This window comes from Eucalyptus grandis, chromosome 10, assembly GCF_016545825.1.
Source record: "Eucalyptus grandis isolate ANBG69807.140 chromosome 10, ASM1654582v1, whole genome shotgun sequence".
NCBI classification, from domain to species: Eukaryota; Viridiplantae; Streptophyta; class Magnoliopsida; order Myrtales; family Myrtaceae; genus Eucalyptus; species Eucalyptus grandis.
The window spans coordinates 2,815,859-2,836,957 of record NC_052621.1 but is presented as its reverse complement, the minus strand read 5'-3'; the positions used below and the strand labels follow the sequence as shown (position 1 = coordinate 2,836,957).

General features: G+C 39.6%; 2 protein-coding genes across 2 annotated transcripts; both read right to left on the bottom strand.

Moving 5' to 3' along the window:
- Window positions 1-9,704: 9,704 nt before the first annotated feature.
- On the bottom strand, window positions 9,705-12,644 carry LOC104423342 (lysosomal Pro-X carboxypeptidase). The gene is given in 10 exon segments (XM_018863474.2): window positions 9,705-9,808; window positions 9,811-9,843; window positions 9,971-10,020; window positions 10,113-10,192; window positions 10,305-10,457; window positions 10,568-10,814; window positions 11,245-11,357; window positions 11,453-11,586; window positions 11,940-12,129; window positions 12,243-12,644. Coding segments are annotated over 10 exon segments (1,506 nt in total).
- A 1,129-nt stretch (window positions 12,645-13,773) lies between these two features.
- Window positions 13,774-18,366, bottom strand: LOC108955533 (lysosomal Pro-X carboxypeptidase-like). The gene is made up of 5 exons (XM_039303665.1): window positions 18,168-18,366; window positions 15,638-15,987; window positions 14,512-14,701; window positions 14,027-14,160; window positions 13,774-13,923 (listed from the first exon to the last, which is right to left on the bottom strand). The coding sequence occupies exons 1-5, from the start codon at window positions 18,364-18,366 to the stop codon at window positions 13,774-13,776; spliced, it is 1,023 nt and encodes a 340-aa protein (XP_039159599.1).
- Window positions 18,367-21,099: the final 2,733 nt, after the last annotated feature.

Genomic DNA, 21,099 nt, shown 5'->3' with positions numbered 1-21,099 from the left:
AGTTGCCCACGTTTCAAAAGCTGAGAAAGTTCATTGGTGTCTGCTTGTTGGATATTCCAAAAGGTCCCTTAAGCTGAATGTTTGCAACATCAGTTTAAGGGAGGGAATGTTTAATAAGTCAATTTTCTCTTTAATTTGTTTTTCACGTGTTAGTAGTCTGTTGAGCAGTACTCCTAATCTATGGGGTCATTGCTGCACATGTGAAGTTAGTGGGCTGTGGATAGTTACTTGTTGGTGCAAAGTCTATATAAAGGCCATGGTGTCAGTCTTTATAAACATTTATGCAGACAGCTCTTCTTTCTTTGTGTGTTTCTCCTTCTTATGTTTCTACAACTTCAGTTGTGCTCGCACGAATGGTCTGAATCTCACAATCACAAGTGATGGCTCCTCTGAACCATCGACATTGACGTTGATCTTTTAGCGAGCCCCCGTCGGGCGGTTTCCAGATCTGAGGTAAGTTCCGGCCTTGAGTCCTTTTGTTTCCCCCAATTTGTTCGCTCCATCTTACCATGTTCTCTTGCAGAGCCGTGGCGTTTGTGAAGAGGAGCTTCGGATCTGGTTTTTTCTCTTATGAAAGATGATGCGGTTCCTCGATTTCCAGATATACCACAAAAATTCCTGGCCACAGTTCAAAAGAGGGATGAATGCAGGATTTTCCTTTAATTTGCTCGGCCATTTTCAATTCTGGATAACCCAATTCCCAGATAGACCGTCTGGTGTCGTGGTGCTTGCTTTCCAGCATCGATTGAAGTGGGTTTTCGCTTGCAATTTTGTTTCGAAGCGTTTTTTGCTTGCTTTCTGGGTCATTGGCAAATAGTGACCTGTTTCTGTGCCTTGGCTTCTTTTTGTTCCTGAATTAGAATGAATCTGCTGTTGATTCCTAAGCTCAATAATGATAATCCTGCGTTTGTTGTACTCTTTCTAAGCTTGTTTGAGTCATTTCTAAGATGTTAATGAGTTGCGTGGTTTGGGTTTTTGCATGACAAGATTGGGTACATATATAGTGTCAAATTATGTCTCGAGTTTAAATTGGATGGGGAAATTCGCTCAACTCGTGAATGAATTAGAGTTTAAATTGGATGGGGAAATTCGCTCGACTCGTGAAGGAATTAAATTTAAAGAAAAAAACGGCTACGAAGGAAGAAGCGTGGGATGCTGCTTCGTAGAACCAAAGAGGAAAGGTGGGGCCCATGGTCAAACTTTTGACCTTGGGCACACCCACGTATAAAACAGTTTTTTTCTTTTGCAGGTCTTCTTTAGTCCAGTCAGAAGCCGCTGAGTTCCATGCACGTGAAGTGGGCCGAATTTCTTTTATTCACGGTGGGGCCCAAAGTTTGACACACACGTATAAAAGGAAAACAAAACCCTACGTGTGGAGTAGCTGCTCAACGTCCGCGGAAGTCCTACGTACGTGAAGACGTCCACGCCGCAAGATCTTGAAGCCTTGCGTCAGTCGTACGTAGAGCGTTTCATCACATGGTAATTTTGTGCCGTGAGTTTATACCCTTGGAGTTGTTATTTATAAACACTTAGGGTTTGGGGTTAAATCTAGGTGTGGAAAAAACACTTGATCGATTGAGCGATCAGAAACTCGATTATCCGATTTTAGTGGATTATTTGCTACCGACTCTTCCCGTGGACGTAGGTTCCAATACTCGGACCGAACAACGTAGATTTTTGGTGTTCTGATTTTCTCGTTTATTTCTCCGGTGATTTCACGTTGACGTAAATTGCAAGATTATGTCGTTTTCGCGTATTATATCCCAACAATAGGTATCAGAGCTTGGGGTTGGATTTCTTGATTATGATTTGGGGCTTTTGCTTGTCTCATTATTATTTGGAAATTCTGTTATTACAATTATGTCTGAAAGGAAATCTGAAATTGAGAAGTTTGATGGGAGAAATAACTTTGTGTTATGGAGCATCAAGATGCGGGCTTTATTGACAACACGGGGTTTGGCCAAGGCACTAGATGGTGAAGATGAGTTGCCGATTATAATGAAAGCTTTAGAGAGGGTAGAGCTTATGGAAAAAGCAAAGAGCATAATCCTGTTAAATTTGTCGGATGATGTCTTATTAGAGGTTATTAAGGAGAAGGATGCTGCAAAAGATTATGGGCAAAACTTCAAACACTCTATGTAAAGAAAGGTTTGAACAATCACTTGTATATGCTGAAATAGATGTTTTAATTTAGATATACTTAAGGTACGTCTATCGTAACCCACCTAGATGAATTTAATAAACTCATGTTGGATCGAAGAATGTCGGTAAGATACTTGATGATGAAGAGCAGGGGCATGATGTTGTTAGCCTCTTTACCAGAGTCATAGGAGCACTTTACTGATTCGCTATTGCAGGAGCGTACTACTGTTACCTCATAAGAGGTAAAGTCCGCCTTATTCTCTAAGGAGTGGCAGAGAAAGTTGCGAGATGACGATCTGGCAAAAAGAGTAGCGCAAGCACTGACGATTCGGGGTAGAGAACAACATTGAGAGCCTAGTAGTAGCAGAGGTAAAAGTAGATTAAAATTACGCAATAAAAAGTCCAAGGGACATGTGAAGTGCTTTGAGTGTCACGAGGAAGGGCACTTTAGGAGAGATTGTCCAAAGCGTCCAAAGCGGAGAAATAAAGTTGATAAATGATCGCCACAAGCAGTGTGACAAACGTTGCTGAGGGGAGCAATAGGGATGCAGAAGCTATTTTGTGTGTGACTGCTACTTTGTCAGGAAACGAATGGGTGCTAGATTCGAGGTGTTTTTATCATATGACGCCTCATAAGAACTGGTTTACTACTTACCAAGCTGCAGATAGTGGTAGGGTTCTTTTGGGGAATAATGCAGTCTGTAAAGCTATGGGGATAGGGATAATTCGGATCCGGATGCACGATGGGGTGGTTTGCACATTGACAGATATGAGGCATGTACCGAAACTCAAGAAGAACCTTTTTCTCTGGGGACACTCGATGACATCGAGTGCAGGTACATCGCTGAAGGTGGAGTAATGAAGATCTCCCGAGGTGTGTCGCGACCTAAATTTTCGGGTGCACCACCTAAAACTAGGTTAATGGACTATTAAGTTTTTAAATTTAGCTCGAGCTCTCCCAAGCCCATACCAAATCGTGACTTAAGTCTAAATTTTTAAATATGCAAGAGGTTATTAACTAGGAGTCGCCACTAATCGGTTTATGGTAGGTTGATTAGACACCTAAGTAAAATAACGGGAAAGTTATTTTACTCTTACGAACCGTAGACTAAGGGTACGGGACTTGGTTACACTAGAATTTTCTAATGCCCTTTCGGTACCATTTCTTTTAATTTTTAAAATATTTTTGCAAGTAGCTTGGATTTATTTTAAGCTAAATCACTATCATGCAAATGTGGTGATCACACGGGTGCTCATCCATTATTAAAACATTCAAATAAATAAATTGCATCACACAAAACAAGCAATCATTTTTTGGGTTTTCTTAATTTTATAAAAATGCATTTTAAAACTAAATGACTTAATCTTATTAATGTGCAAATTCTAATTAAATGGGCCTATTATGCAAACTAGTTATTATGCACCTTATGACCTAACTTTACTAACAAGTTCTAATTAAATTATCATATTATGCGAACTAATTAACATGCACCTAGATTTTTGTATTTTTGTATTTTTTTTATTGAAGTTTAGAATTTATGAAAACCCTACTTAATCTATTTAAACTCTATCTTATCTTAGAAATATTTTTGAAAAATGATATAATTAAAATGTGCGAGCATTATCTAAAAATTAACTTAGGTCCAATCCTAACTTATTCTAAAAATGCAACCCTAAAAATGTAATCCTAGGAAATTCTAATTTACTAAACCTACATGTCTGATTTACTAAACCTATATGCTCATGCAGAATTTTGATTTTTTGATTTTTTTGATTTTTTAGTTTTTTTAAAAAGATAAGTAATTATTAAATAAATATTAAATCTAAGCTATCAACAAAATAAATGATTAAAATAATCGAAAAAATAACCTGTTGTCTTACGAGTCAAATTAACGATTATCTTAACCCTAATTATCACGACAAAAGAGATCAAAATAATTAAAAATCTGATCCGAAGTCTTACGAATCAAATTAATAATTATGATGATTTAACAATTAAAATTCTACCAAAAAACCCAAAAATTAATATAATTAAAAAATAATCCGATGTCTCTCGGATTAAATTAATAATTACAATAATTCCGGACGAAATCCCTATGGATGATGTCTAAACAATACAAATAATTAACATTAATATAGCATGTTCTAACTTAAATAATAATAACAAAACTTAAAATATAAACAAATAAATGAATAAAAATAAATAAACCATCTAAGGCTCAAGAGAGGACAAGTGGCGTCGACGGGGAAGCGGATCGCAAGTGGAGGCGGTGCGGTGGCGCGGCAAGGTCGGGAGCGGCAAGCTTTGGAGCTCGCGAGGGCCGGGTAGCAACAGGTCGCGGCGGCAAAGCTTCGAGCGGCGGTGCTACAAAAACAACAGAGGCGGCGTCGGATTTGGGTGCTCGCGGCGTCGGTGTTGCTTTGGGCGAGGTTCGCGCGACCGACAATGGGCTCAAAGCGGAGGGAGACGAGTGGCGATGGGCGGTGCAAAGATGGTGGCGCGGCGAGGTCAGGAGTGGCGGGCTTTGGAGCTTCGGCGTCGCGCTAGGCAGCAACAAGTCGCGATGGCTGGCGGGGGTTCTCGGGCTGCTACAACGTCGCAGGGGGTCGTTGGGTGGTGTGCGCTAGTTGCTGCGCGGCGAGGCTTACGGGTGCTAGTGCGCAGAGGTTGCTGGGTCGTCGCAGGTCACCGATGAGGGACGTCCAAGCGAACTCGCGGGTGCAGATGCGCGGCGGCGTCGATTGCCGCAGGGCGGCGCGATTGTTGCGAGGGCGAGAGGACGGGCAAAATGTAAAGTAGGTGCAGAGGCGAGGGGAGTGCGTTGCTGGAGTAGTGAACGGAGACCGGCAAGCGCTAGGCTAAGGCGAGCGTCGGAGGTGGTCTGGGCGGTGGCGAGCGGTGACGGCAAGAGGACGCGGAGGTGATGCTGCTGCGGGTTGCGTCGGACGGAAGCGCGGCGGCACAGGGACCAGCAAAGGTGATCGCAGTAATGCCGATAGCCCTTCGAGGAAGATGAACAAAGAACCTTTCTTCTTTTTTTTTTTCTTTTCTTCTTTTTTTACCCTTCTCTCGCGTCACTACCTCTCTCTGTCTCATGTACTTTCTGCCCCTTTCAGCCAAAAGTAATTTTTTTTTTTTTGACTTTGAAAAGACCAAAGGAAGTAATAAAAATAAAGGAAACTCTCTCCACAGCTTTCCTTTGCACGAACTTTCTCTCGCACTTCTTTTTTGTTATGAATTTTTGAATTCGCTCCCTTGAACCTAGTGTAGGTCAACTCCTTTTTATAGTGGTTCCAATCGGCCGCTTTCTTTGGCAAATTTAAACTTTCATCTTCTATTGCATTAAATCATGGATGCAAATCGGAGCATGATTTCGCAATCAGCTCGATTTTGCATTGATTCCTTCCATTTTATCAAAATCCCTTCCCTTTGTTCACCTGATTTTTCAATTCTTTCTACATTTATCAAAATCTGAATACTCATCAGAATTTCAAACTTCCATGCATAATCAATCAAATCAATTTTCCCCTTTTTTTACTTTTTTCTTTTCAAAATGTCATTTTATTTTTCCAAAATTAGGTGTCAACAAGGTGCCATGACAGTGATGAATTAGAAGAAAGTGAATACTCTCTATCATCTACTCGGAGAGACCGTGACCGAACCGCTAAGTTTCATCAGGTGAGTCAGATTCTAACTTGACTCAATTATGGCATATGCGTTTAGGGCACATGAGTGAGGCAGGTATGACGATGCTGAGTGAAAGGGGGTTGTTGAGTGGTTAGAAAATAGGAAAGCTGGACTTATGTGAGCACCACATCTATGGGAAGTAGCATCGAGTTAAGTTTACTACAGCTATTCATTCGACCAAACGACCAGTTGAATATATTCATTCAGACGTTTGGGGCATGTCTTCGGTTCCTTCGAGAGGAGGTGCTTGATATATACTTACATTTATCGACGATTATTCGAGAAAGGTATGGGTATACTTTTTGAAGCACAAATATGATGTGTTTAATCGGTTCAAGAAATTTAAGGCATTGATTGAGAAGCAATCAGATAAGCAAATCAAGTGCTTGAGAACCGATAATGGCATGGAGTTCTGTGGTAAAGATTTTACCGAGTTCGGCGAGAAAGAAGGTATTGTGAGACACCGCATAGTACCTAGGATACCACAGCAGAATGGCGTGGCAAAACGGAAGAACAGAATTTTGCTTGAGTGAGCTAGATGCATGCTTTCGCATGCAGGACTTAGCAAGGAATTTTGGGCCGAAGCAGTGAACATGGCATGTTACCTGGTAAATCGATCTCCATCGTCTACTATCGAGTAGAAGACTCTTGAGGAAGTATGGTCAGGAAAACTTATTGATTATTCCGGATTACGTATATTCGGATGTCCTGCGTATGCTCATGTGAGTGATGGTAAGCTTGAGCCGAGGGCAAAGAAGTGCATATTTCTAGGTTATGCACATGGGGTGAAAGGCTACCGGTTGTGGTGCACCGATCCCAGATCACTCGGTTTTCTAATCAGCAGAGATGTAATCTTTGACGAAACTGCAATGCTTCAACAGAGGAGTTCTGAGACACAACCAGTAGAGAAGACAGATCATGGTGTCATAAGTGAGGTGGAGCTTCAGGTGGAGACTCTGGAGACCTCAAAGGTAACAGAGGTTGAGACTGCAAATGAAGCCGTAGTTCCTAAAGTCGGTGATAGTGAACAATCAGCAAAGCCGCGGCAGACTGTAGGTGATGAGGTGGAGATAGATGAGCCTTCGTTTTACTCGAGGCGATGGCTAATTCGGAGTCGTCGCAGGTGGTTAGGGGTTATGAGTGAAGAGATGGAATCACTCTATCGAAATCAGACATGGAGCTGGTCAAAGTACCGTAGAGCCAAAAGATTGTCGAAAGTAAATAGGTCTTCAAACAGAAAGAGGGCATTCCCGGTGTTGAAGCGGCGAGGTATAAGGCAAGACTTATGGTGAAGGGATATACACAGTGTGAGGGCATTGACTACAATGAGGTGTTCTCTCCTGTGGTAAGACATACTTCTATTCATATTTTATTTGCCTTAGTTGCTTCGCAGGATCTTGAGTTAGAGCAACTAGATATAAAAACTGTGTTTCTTCACGGTGAGTTGGAGGAGCAGATTTACATGAGGCAACCAGAGGGATTTGCTATTCTGGGTAAGGAAGGTCATGTTTGCTTGTTAAAGAAATCTTTGTATGGGCTGAAACAGTCTCCTAGGCAGTGGTATAAACGTTTTAATGCTTTCATGACTAGTCAAGACTATTCAAAAAGTCAGGTGGATAGTTGTGTCTACTATATGAGATTGGATAATGGTTCTTTGATTTATCTACTCTTATATGTTGATGATATGCTGATAGCAGTTAAGAATATGTCTGATGTTGATGTGCTGAAGAGGCAGTTAAATACTGAATTTGAGATGAAAGATTTAGGTGTAGCAAAGAAAATTTTGGGTATGGAGATTTTGAGTGACAGGGCTACAGGAGTTTTACGTCTATCTTAGAAGAAATATATTAAGAAGATCGTAGCACGTTTTAATATGCAGTCGGCAAAATCTGTAAATACACTTTTATCGAAACACTTTAAACTTTCAGATAAATTATCACCGCAGACTGAGGAGGAGGAGGAGCATATGTCCCGTGTTCCTTATTCTAGTGCCGTGGGTAGTATTACGTATGTTATGGTGTGCACTAGACCTAATATTTCACAAGCTGTGAGCGTGGTTAGTCTCTATATGAAGCATCCTAGTAAAGCTCATGATGATCCTGTGAAGTGGATCCTCAGATATTTGAAGGGGACAATAGACGTGGGTATAGTATATCGAAGGGACAGCAATGACAGTAAGACCACTGGCTTTGTGGATTCAGATCACACCGATGACTTGGATGATTGCAGATCTTTAGTAGGGTACGTGTTTACGCTAGCGGGTGGTGCAATTAATTGGAAAGCGTCCTTACAGGATCACATTGCCTTGTCTTCGACTGAGGCAGAGTACATGGCACTAACCTTTGTAGCGAAAGAGGCGATATGGCTACAAAGTTTGCTCTCGGACTTTGGGTTAGAACAGAAAAGTGTGGATATACACTATGATAACCAATGTGCGATATATTTGGCGTATAATCCAGTTTATCACGAGCGAACGAAGCATATCAACATCAAGTACCACTTCATCCGAGATGTCTTAGCTAAGGGTATTGTTATTGTTAAAAAGATTGCTACAGCAGATAACCCAGCAGACATGATGACTAAATCTGTTCTTTTGACGAAGCTCAAGCTCTGCTTGAGCTCTATTGGCGTCTATGGAGAGTGAGCGCCCGTCGGGGCATTGAGAGAGCAGCATGGATGATGAGCACTATAACTTGGCTTCAAACATCGAGCCAAGGTTGAGCACTATAACTTGGCTTCAAACATCGAGCCAAGGTGGAGAATTGTTAAATTATGTCTCGAGTTTAAATTGGATGGGGAAATTCGTTGGACTCGTGAAGGAATTAAAGTAAAAGAAAAAGAAAAGGCTACAAAGGAAGAAGCGTGGGACGCTGCTTCGTAGAACCAAAGAGGAAAGGTGGGGCCTAAGGTCAAACTTTTGACCTTGGTGTTTTGACCTTGGGCACACCCACGTATAAAACAATTTTTTCTTTTGCAGGTCTTCTTTAGTCGTGAGAAGCCGCCGAGTTCCATGCACGTGAAGTGGGCCGAATTTCTTTTATTCACGGTGGGGCCCAAAGTTTGACACACACGTATAAAAGGAAAACAAAACCCTACGTGTGGAGTAGCTGCTCAACGTCCGCGGAAGTCCTACGTACGTGAAGACGTCCACGCCGCAAGATCTTGAAGCCTTGCGAAGTCGTACGTAGAGCGTTTCATCGCATGGTAATTTTGTGCCGTGAGTTTATACCTTGGAGTTGTTATTTATAAACATTTAGGGTTTGGGGTTAAATCTAGGTGTGGGAAACACTTGATCGATTGAATTCAAACTCTAATTATCTTATTTTAGTATGGCTCTTCCCATGGACATAGGTACCGATACTCGGACCGAACCACGTAAATTTCTGGTGTCCTAATTTTCTCGTTTATTTCTCGATGATTTCGCATTGACATAAATTGCAATATCCTGTCGTTTCCACGTATAATATCCCAACACATAGGGTGGAATCGCCTGGCGTAGATGCTTGAATGAGTTGATGTGTTTATTTGGGGGTTGGATTCTTCATGCGCGGTTTTGCCAAAAACTTGCATCTACATTGAACTTGTAAAGGTGCGCGTTTATGTGTTTGTGTGCTTGTGCATGTAGAGCGGTTTGGAGCCTCTGTACCCTCTAAATAGCTGAATGCTACTATATCACATAGGGCAGCAAAATGGAGAACGATCCGTTTGTTTAGAGTGTACTATTCCTTTTAGTTAATTTTTTTTATAATGTTTAATGATTTTGATATCTCAATTCACACTTCTCCCAAGAAAATAGACGAAGCACACAACTCTGGTCTTTATTCTCAATGCTATTAGCATTATTGAAGGCAACAACATTCCCTTGTGACATATGCTAGTAATTTCCAAAAGCACGAAGATCCGCATGATATGTGGCTATCCATTTTCTTATAATCTCAACCTCGGTTTTCCGCTGATTGACCAACCATTTAGGATCTTTTTTGTAGCTGGCATTATGTCCAAACAATGAGAACCTGCAAGCAAGAAATTATTTTCACGGCATTAATTTCAGTATCAGAATCCGCTTCCATAAATCTAAAGATGGAAAGATAATCCATTCCATTTGACTTTGGTTCGACACAAAGTGGAGTCAACACATACCTTTAGCTGTGTAGACCGCAACGACAGAATTTGAAATACTCTTCAAAATCCTACAATTGATAATATGGAAGAACTATTTTGAAATCTTATCCAAATCAGTAATGTTTTCATGAAAATCTATAGGTTTTGATGCTATACGTACCCTCCATAGCTAAAAGGATCTTGAAGCCCATTGGAGAAAATAATATTACTAGCGAACCTGTGCAAAACAAGTTCTATGTCCTGCAATTTTCCAAAGTCAGTGAAGAAATGAAAGGGTGACATATGTTGTTTGGTGTGTGTAAGAAAATTAAAAGAGTATCATATATATGTGATTTTATTTTTGTGACCGTACTTGACCACCGTAATAAGTAGAGACCCAGTGTTGCCGAGGTGCGATGATGAAGTCTCTCTTGCAGCGAGTCACAAATTTATCTAGGCCAGAGGGAGCTGGTTGAAACATAGTATTGTTGGTGATGCTCCAAAGGGCTGCAATCTCGGTACATGTCTGCAAACTCAAACAACCTCCATTTGCTTAGTTAAATACATAATTCGAGTCAATTTCAACTGGTAGTAGTAAGCTACCAGTTCAAATTGATATCCGATTATAGTGTGTACCTGCCAATGCCAACCCAAGTCAATTTGATATGGAGGTGTAGGAGGTGGGTTGATGTAACAGGTCGAATTTCGGTCGGAAGCCGCTAGGCCTGCGAAAATCTTCCTGAGAGTGTCATTTCTGGGAGAAGCTCCATTAATGGCATTGCATATCACTTCCACTGGACGTCTGAATGGATCATTGTACTGGGCAGACACTGCATAGACTGATTTTAAGTACTCCTTGAGCTGTGAAGAACTTTCCAGTGGTCTAACAAAAGATAAAATATAGGCAAAATTAGATGTATATTCGCGTCTAAAGCATATCCATCAATATTTAAAAAAAAAAATTAATAACAGAACTTAAAACCATTGTATCATGTTAGAATTATTCCCTTTGTCTAGAGAAAGTTCGTGCTATTATGGAATAAATTGTTAATGTGAAAAAGGCTTTCCACACGCGGACTTATCCGCCCTAAATTTGATGGTAAGGGAGGGAGTTGCTACCTGAAATTTCCCAAGTCAAGAATGGGTAGACCGATTGTGCAAAGGTTCACTTCACTGTCAATGTATGCTATAACTTTCCAATTAGATATGTCTAACAACTTCTCATCTTCTAAAAATTACTTATCCTACGGAACATTCTGAGAAATCTCTAAAATACAATATGATGTATGATCGCAATTCCATCATCCATGCACCTGCAAGTTTTGAAAGTTTTGCTCAATTTTGCGAGACCATGAGGCTCAGAAGCGACTCTATCAATTTCCTCCCAGGATCTTCTAATGGTTTGGTGGCAAGAAAAACTAGCTTCCTGAAAAATTAACCAAACAATTATTCAAGTTATCGATTTGATTAACGAAAATGCATGCTAAAGGAAAAAGGTATAATTCCAGCAATTAAGATTACCAAAAAATCTTTTGCAACTCCTGAATAGAATGTATCCTGAGGCATGATGTCGGGAAAGGCGAGAATTGGAGCAGATGATGCCAATGCTCCGAGCGCCACATGAGGGTACTTCAATCGAAGCCATGCAGCTAGCACTGAAAATCAAACGTATGAAGATTGAAATACCTACTTATAAGCAATATGTAGAATATATGGTGTTGGTCTCTTCCTTGTAAACCTGACGGTAGGCGCACTTTCTTCAATGCCGTTCAGGGCAAGCTATATCAAACTTCATATGGATTGTCGTTGTCAATATGACTAGCGCTCCTTAGGAAAAGTTCTATCCATGATATGTTCAAGAACAAGGACTTTTGGCAGATTATGTGTGTTTATTACATCTTACTATAATCAATGGGAATCGTACATTAGAATACGCAGTGGGCTATTTTCTTCAATTCAATTTAAAGCAGTAGTCATACTGCTGACAAGTGAAAATAGATTCACTTACTTCCCCCGTATGATCCTCCACTGACAATTATCGGAGAATGTTTGGCATTCAATTTCTGTTTCAAATATAAAAGGATTTCCGCGTAATCGGCAAGTGCTTGCGCCGAGCTGAAATATCCGCGAGTATTAGCGTCTTTTAGTGCTTTATCGAGTGTCCAACCATATGGAATTGATTCACCATAAAAACGATGCTGCAAGATTTTAAATTTATGTTTGTAAGTTGCGTGAATGTGTACATATGCACGGCAAACATAAGGGAAAAAAGAAGGTACTATTAGGCAAATTTAATAGGGCATTTAATTACCTCTATATATACCAAAAGCGCTTTAAACTCAGCCGCGTTATCCGTCATGAACCCAACATTGGTCGTGGCGCTGTCAATGGGTAGTTCATCACCGAGAAAAGCGAAGATCGGGGCACTTGCATTTGCGCCACCCCAGTATTTGGAATTGATAATATATCTTTGTTTGAAAGTAGTGTAACTTTCCGGCCTGTAATTAAAATGATCGAGGGTTTGGTTGTAAAAGAAAGTCTGGAAGTCTTTTGACGAGATGGAAGTTTGAACCGCCCATGTAGGATCTTGAATAAACGTTGGGTGGAATACGCTCAGCTTCGGAATATAGTAACCATCTAAGTTCTTCTTGGTAGCAGCACAAACTGAGAAAAGCATTAGAATGATCAAAATGCTATAAAGTGACGAAGACATGTTAGGGTGTGTGGTTATTGCTTAGGCTAAAGCAGGCACGCAGAGAGGAGGATCCTCGAGATGTTTTTTGGCTTCAACCAGTTCACATTTATACAGAGAAGCCCACGATCCCATTTTGTACTTACTATTTTCTATGCCAAATCACATTAAAACTATCAAATCATATCTTGGATTTGAGCATGTGTACAAGACCTGATTCGATTGGAGGATGTGAATAGGTTTGTTAAACCAAGTATATTGGGGAAAAAATGAATCTGAATAGTTCACTACCTTATTTGGATTAAATTTTCTTTTCTTGAAGGCCACACTAATTCACGTCACGATTTCTTTCCCGTCAGGGGAAAGTGTCCTAGTTTGCCGAACATTTACTACCTTATTTGTATTATATTTTCTTTTCTTGCAGGCCATAGTAATTCGCGTGACGATTTCTTTCCTGTTGGAGAAAACTATCCTAGGTTGCCGCACCAAAGAATTAACTTCTCGGCTGGACGGTGCATATCTTTCTTTATCTGTGAGTCCAGTCAACAAGAGTTAAATTTGAAACGAAGAAAAATAAAGATACTTTTTTGTAAGATATAGAGAATTTAGCCTTTTGTTCTTATCTACTATTGAAATGGCCTTCTTGAATCAATTCATCATCGATATTTTTTGTAATAGCAATTCAACATATTATTGTTTCAAAGCAAGAAGATTGGCATATATTCAATTATAAGTACTCCTTGAGCTGTGAAGAACTTTCCAGTGGTCTAACAAAAGATAAAATATAGGCAAAATTAGATGTATATTCGCGTCTAAAGCATATCCATCAATATTTTAAAAAAAAAATTAATAACAGAGCTTAAAACCATTGTATCATGTTAGAATCATTCCCTTTGTCTAGTGAAAGTTCGTGCTATTAAGGAATAAATTGTTAATGTGAAAAGGCTTTTCACACGCGGACTTATCCGCCCTAAATTTGATGGTAAGCGAGGGAGTTGATACCTGAAATTTCTCAAATCAAGAATGGGTAGACCGATTGTGCAAAGGTTCACTTCACTGTCAATGTATGCTATAACTTTCCAATTAGACATGTCTAACAACTTCTCATCTTCTAAAAATTACTTATCCTACCGAACATTCTGAGAAGTCTCTAAAATACAATTTGATGTATGATCCCAATTCCATCATCCATGCACCCGCAAGTTTTGAAAGTTTTGCTCAATTTTGCGAGACCATGAGGCTCAGAAGCGACTCTATCAATTTCCTCCCAGGATCTTCTAATGGTTTGGTGGCAAGAAAACTAGCTTCCTGAAAATTAACCAAACAATTATTCAAGTTATCGATTTGATTAACGAAAATGCATGCTAAAGGAAAAAAGGTATAATTCCAGCAATTAAGATTACCAAAAAATCTTTTGCAACTCCTGAATAGAATGTATCCCGAGGCATGATGTCCGGAAAGGCGAGAATTGGAGCAGATGATGCCAATGCTCCGAGCGCCACATGAGGGTACTTCAATCGAAGCCATGCAGCTAGCACTGAAATTCAAACGTATGAAGATTGAAATACCTACTTATAAGCGATATGTAGAATATATGGTGTTGGTCTATTCCTTGTAAACCTGACGGTAGGCACTTTCTTCAATGCCGTTCAGGGCAAGCTATATCAAACTTCATATGGATTGTCGTTGTCAATATGACTAGCGCTCTTTAGGAAAAGTTCTATCCATGATATGTTCAAGAACAAGGACTTTTGGCAGATTACTTGTGTTTATTACATCTTACTATAATCAATGGGAATCGTACATTAGAATACGCAGTGGGCTATTTTCTTCAATTCAATTTAAAGCATTAATCATATTGCTGACAAGTGAAAATATATTCACTTACTTCCCCCGTATGATCCTCCACTGACAATTATCGGAGAATGTTTGGCATTCAATTTCTGTTTCAAATATAAAAGGATTTCCGCGTAATCGGCAAGTGCTTGCGCCGAGCTGAAATATCCGCGAGTATTAGCGTCTTTTAGTGCTTTATCGAGTGTCCACCCATATGGAATTGATTCACCATAAAAACGATGCTGCAAGATTTCAAATTTATGTTTGTAAGTTGCGTGAATGTGTACATATGCACGGCAAACATAAGGGAAAAAGAAGGTACTATTAGGCAAATTTTATAGGGCATTTAATAACCTCTATATGTTGGAATTTTGTTTGTCAAAACAAAATTAGTGCTTTTTACTTTGTCCCACATAGAAAAGGTAGGAGCAGGAGGGTCAGTTTAAAAATGTGGGATTTCCCTTTTGTAGCTAAAGGAGTGATTAGGTGGGGCTCGACCCCACCATACCTGCGCGTGCGGGTGCGCGGATAATTGCGCGATTTTGGCGCGGTTTAATTAGCATTAATCCCTTGTTTTTTATTTTTTATTTTTTATTTTATTTTTTATTTTAGTTCAAAGGTTGACTTTTAATCTGAGAATTTCGGAAATGAAATATAAATGAAAATTCGAAATTCTATTTAAAAAAAAAAATTATTCCGAATTTTATTTGTGTCTTTTCAAGACAACCTTTGAAAAATTACTTATTCGGTTTTAATTTTTCCGAAGGATTGCAATTGTTCGTTTTTCGGCTTCTTCCGAAGAGTCGCATTTGTTTATCCGAACAATTTTCTAAAGACGTGTTTGTTCGCAATTTTCACGAAGAGTTGCAAGACTGTTTCATATATATACTTGTCATTTTTCGGAAAGAAATGTGTGGTCATTTTCGAGTCTTCTTTCTGAAAAACAGCAGCCAATTTTTCGATTGTTTTCCTAGAGAGACGAGAAATACTAGAATTGCTATTTAGTATTCTCATCCGAGACTTTGTTGTATTCTGGAGGATTTTTGCCGGTGACCATTAGCAACGTTGTGAGGCAAATAAATCCTTAAAGAAAGTGATATCACGCCTCAAAGTCCGAGTTGTTTTACTCGATCCGATTTCATTGTACTACCCAATTTTGAAGCATATTTTACCAACACTATATAGACCAAAAGCGCTTTAAACTCAGCCGCGTTATCCGTCATGAACCCAGCACCGGTCGTGCCGCTGTCAATGGGTTCTTCATCACCGAGAAAAGCGAAGATCGGGGCACTTGCATTTGCGCCACCCCAGTATTTGGAATTGATAATATATCTTTGTTTGAAAGTGGTGTAACTTTCCGGCCTGTAATTAAAATGATCGAGGGTTTGATTGTAAAAGAAAGTTCGGAAGTCTTTTGACGAGATGGAAGTTTGAACCGCCCATGTAGGATCTTGAATAAACGTTGGGTGGAATACGCTCAGCTTCGGAATATAGTAACCATCTAAGTTCTTCTTGGTAGCAGCACAAGCTGAGAAAAGCATTAGAATGATCAAAATGCTATAAAGTGACGAAGACATGTTAGGGTGTGTGGTTATTGCTTAGGCTAAAGCAGGCACGCAGAGAGGAGGATCCTCGAGATGTTTTTTGGCTTCAACCAGTTCACATTTATACAGAGAAGCCCACGATCCCATTTTGTACTACTATTTTCTATGCCAAATCACATTAAAACTATTAAATCATATCTTGGATTTGAGCATGTGTACAAGACCTGATTCGATTGGAGGATGTGAATAGGTTTGTTAAACCAAGTATATTGGGGGAAAAAAGGAATCTGAATAGATCACTACCTTATTTGGATTGAATTTTCTTTTCTTGAAGGCCACACTAATTCACGTCACGATTTCTTTCCCGTCAGGGGAAAGTGTCCTAGTTTGCCGAAGAATTACTACCTTATTTGTATTACATTTTCTTTCCTTGCAGGCCATAGTAATTCGCGTGACGGTTTCTTTCCTGTTGGAGAAAACTATCCTAGGTTGCCGCACCAAAGAATTAACTTCTCGGCTGGACGGTGCATATCTTTCTTTATCTGTGAGTCCAGTCAACAAGAGTTAAATTTGAAACGAAGAAAAATAAAGATAACTTTTTTTGTAAGATACAGAGAATTTAGCCTTTTGTTCTTATCTATTATTGAAATGGCCTTCTTGAATCAATTCATCATCGATATTTTTTGTAATAGCAATTCAACATATTATTGTTTCAAAGCAAGAAGATTGGCATATATTCAATTATCCGTACTTCAATATTTCGCTACAAGACCGACCGATCTGAATCTGTCGGTGGCTTTGGTTATAAATCCAAGCAAGAAGAAAGTGCAAAACACATAATTAGTGACGAGAGTATATTTTGAGTTTGAAGCCGTGAACAAACCTAATCAAAGTAGAAAATTCAATTTGATACCCAAACAATCAAGAAATTACAAAATTACTTTCTACTTTGGAGTTAGATTCCTAATTTGAGTAGATTCCCTTCCATTGATTTCATTTGAGTGATTTGCGAGTATGTGAGATGAGCCACAAAGTAACAAATAAAGTGGCCTAGTTATGTATCTTCCTTTGTATAGATAGTGGCAATACTATCTAAATTATTCTTCAGGGCCCTAAGATTGAAAAAGAGATCAAATTGTTAAGCATGATTAAGTAATGTGGAATTTTGCTCTTTGGATGGATTGTACGGTGAGAAGCATTTGAGGTTTTATACCCTCCATTACTATAAGGATCTCGATGTCCATTTGAGAAAATAATGCTTGCCAAACCTACAATGAATTAGCTCTATACCTACGACCAAAAAAATAAAGTTAAGGGAATGACGATGGTATGGTTTACTTCGAACTCTATGCAAAAAAAACTAATTTAATCTACTCATAACAATAAGAGCCAAATATATATTTTTCAAGTCACTGAAAATCATACATGCCATCGAAGTAGGTTGTGACCTAATGTAGGCGAGACGTCACCGCCATATTGGTAGTCGCGTTCATTAGTGAATTTGCTAGAGATGAAAGGCATCGGTTAGAACATAGGATTGTTTGTGTTGCCCATAGGGAATACTTTTTTATTGCAGCTCTACAAGCAAATCCCCCTTCTAGATCAATGGAAGTGTAAGTTTTCTTAGACGCTACCAAATTTTTCAAGAAAGTTTTCAAGAAGGGGATAGTGCAATTTTGTTGACACCTAAATTTTAACTTCACATTTAGTCATTTATTGCATAAGAAAATTAGGGATCCAAACTGATCTCTAAGCACTACTCTTGGTAATCCATTAGTTTCCTCCAGAAGGTCGCGACAAAATTTACAACAAAGTTTTCCAACATAAGTACAACACAAACGGCAAAACTTTGATATGAGTGAATAGTGCTAAAAGTTATGAAAAGTACACATGATTGTCACTTTTTTTAAAATTGAGACATCTAAGTGTCAAGTCTAGCGACCCTAACCAAAAATCCTATGTGGCAATTTTTTATTAACATAACTCACTTATGCGGCTCGTGCTGAGTGCTAAGTCATCAAAGAAGAGCCCAAACAACATTGTTTTGTCTCCTTTTTGAATTCTAGTATTAATATTAATAAAATTAAATCTTTTTGTTAAAAAAAAAGGATGAAGATTGTAGAAGGGGAGGATTTAGCCCTCGCTATCATCTCCTCATTATCACTAGGCCCTAGCCAAAAGTTGGCGACCCCGGTCGACCGGTGGCAATGGCCTAGCCTAGCCAACGACGGCCCTTGGCCCGGCTGCCCATGCTGGTGACCCTCGCCCCAAATCTGAGCAATGACTTGCAAGCCCTTGTTGACGATTGGCCAAGATTGTGGACCTTCATCAGGGTTCGGCGACATCGGCCAACTCTTCCCCATCGTTGTTGGCCAGTCTCGGCGAAGGTGGGGATCAACGGTGAGGGCGAAGCCTTCAACTTCTACAATCTTCATCTTCTTCCTTTTTAAAAAAAAAAAATTGTGTCACGCCCCGATCCTCGGGTGCGCGACCATCCCGGCTTGGTCAATTAAATAACGACGTCCCATGGCATCACCGACTCTTTTATTTTAATATGCATGCAGAAGCATATAAATAATCCGCAAACAATAAAACAATAGGATAGGAAAGTATGACAAAATTTCGAACCTTTAAAAACAACCACATTTATATACAAACAACCAAAGTTGTATATATATCACAATACAAACATAAACTTCAAGTCCTACAAAAACCAGTTTAGGAAACATAGTTTGCATACAGGAGTGAGGTTTCAATCCTCCTTCGGGTCTTCCTCCTCCTCAACGATCTCTCCTTCTTCCATGCTCTAGCCGAGCCCACCGCTAAGCACTCCGAAGAGTCAGGATCATCACCAAGCTTGGGATCATTTGCATTCACCATCGATCCACCCTTAAGATCCGTTGTCCCTTTTCCCGAACGCAACCTCCAAAATGTACAAATGTACATCAGATTTCAACACAGAGCCACCCTTCGTCCATCATTGTAATGGCAATACCACGACCGGTATTTATGAGGTACCTTATAGGGTTCACCCACATCAACCCAAAAAGTGGATTTCACTTGGTACATATTCCAATCCTTTGGGGTAGTGGTATATCGGAATGTGATAACCTATTTCGTGATTTCCTCCGGTATACCAAAATGCTCGGGAGAGGAGCTGGAGGTGCTGCCATCTATGGACCTAAAATGTTGTCCCACAAAGGGGTGAGACTATATCTCAGCGAGTTCTACCCCCTAAGACTCGATTATGAAGAAAATACGCTCGAATGGCTGCCTAAGTACACCATGGGTCAGAGGACTTACCTTGACTTCAACTCCATCCTGCAAATTAATATCATTTACAGATGCCTCAAATCATATCAACCAATCAATTCATAACATCATATCAAATCATTGATCAATCGACCTAGTCAATTACATGTTATTATGATCTCCCTTCGGTCATCCAAATCAATACTATCTAATTGATTGAAATGACTGGAGAGTGGTCCTATTAACATGTAATCGACTGAGTCAGTTAATCATTAAATCAATCTGATTGATTGGATGATATGATTGTCAATACATGTTATTTGAACTGACTTGCAGGAAGGAACTGAGGCCAAGGTAAGTCTTCTAACTCGTGGTTGTGCTTAGGCAGCCCCTAGGGCATATTTTCTTCCTAATCAGGCCTTAAGGGGTAGAACTCACTAAGACGTCATCTTAGCCCGTTGTGGGATAACATTTCAAGCCCGTAGATGGCAGCCCCACCAGACCATTTTGGACAACCTAAGAAATTCACATAGATAGGCTACCACATTCTGATACATGGACACCTTGAGGGCCTTGAGTATGTGCTAGTGAAATCCATAGTTTGGGTTGATGCGGGGCCATTGATACCAATCATGGTATCACCATTATCATATGGCCAAAGGGTGGGCCCTGTATCGAAAAGTGAGGTACCTCTGCGAATTTTGGAGGTTGCTTTTGGAAAAGGTACAGCAGACCTTGGGGGTGGATCGATGGAGGATGCGAAGGATCCCAATCTCGACGACCCAATTCTTCAATGTACTCAACAAAAGACTCCAATGAGGACGAAGATGTGGAGCAAGATGAGTTTGAGGATGATAGGTAGTCGGAGTGATTTGAAAAACCCCACCCCTATTTTTTAAACCTTATGTGTTTGAATACACAAAATTTGGTTTGACTTGTATTATATATGACTGATTGTGTTATGTATATATAAGTGTGGTTGGTGTGGTTTGAAATTTTATAACCCTACTTTCCTATCCCATTGTTTTATTGTATAGGGATTTATATCCGCTTCCGCACGCATATTTAAAATCAAATGGGTCGGCGATGAGTCATGAGACGTCGCTATTTAATCGACCAATAGGGATGGGCGTGCATCCGAGGATCGGGGCGTGACAAGGATGCTAATCTAATCCTAATCTAAGAAGTATAGTTACGTACATACAATGGAAATAAACAATCATGCATGTCAAAACAATCAAAAGCACGACATATGGTCAAGATCAATCAATCAAGTGAAATAGGGTTTAAAATTAACCAAATTTGGGCTTTGGGGTCGGTCTTTGCAGTTCATGCGTAGATTCCTCTAAGCACCTTCATTTTATAACTTATAGCAATTATCGATCACTTGTGCTCTCGCATGACCAATAACACTTGTAAGTCTCTAAAAGGGCGTTCTAAGTGATTTCTTATGATATTTCCTCGATGTCATGCATCACACCTAACATACATCTAGAATCCACATGCACAAGCATGAATTAAATTCACAAACAAACCTTTCAGACCTTTTTTCTCAATCAATCGATCAAGTGAGTGAATTTTCGGCGGGTCACTTATTACTAAGACATGAACCAATCACAAACACAAGCACTTCTAATAAATGACGTGATTACATGCACGAGGTATATGTGATGTTTCGAAAATGGGTTTGAAATCATCAGTAAAGTTTTTAAGACAAAGTGATGACTCAACTACGGGACACATTTAATAGCAAATGCTAGCTTGGGGCTTATATAAATACACTCACAAACATCACAAACATTTTAAATATTGTCCAAACCATAACCATTGCAACATCAAATAAA

What these genes read in the sequence shown, in the direction of transcription:
- LOC108955533 (XM_039303665.1), bottom strand. Translation starts at nt 18,366, where the DNA reads ATGGGGAAGAGTTGGCCGATGTCGCCGAACCCTGATGAAGGTCCACAA. An exon ending in AAGCGCTTTTGGTCTATATA is followed by an intron (nt 14,702 to 15,637) that starts GTGTTGGTAAAA and finishes GAAATCTTGCAG; the next exon opens with CATCGTTTTTATGGTGAATC. An exon ending in GAGTTGCAAAAGATTTTTTG is followed by an intron (nt 13,924 to 14,026) that starts GTAATCTTAATT and finishes TCAGGAAGCTAG; the next exon opens with TTTTCTTGCCACCAAACCAT.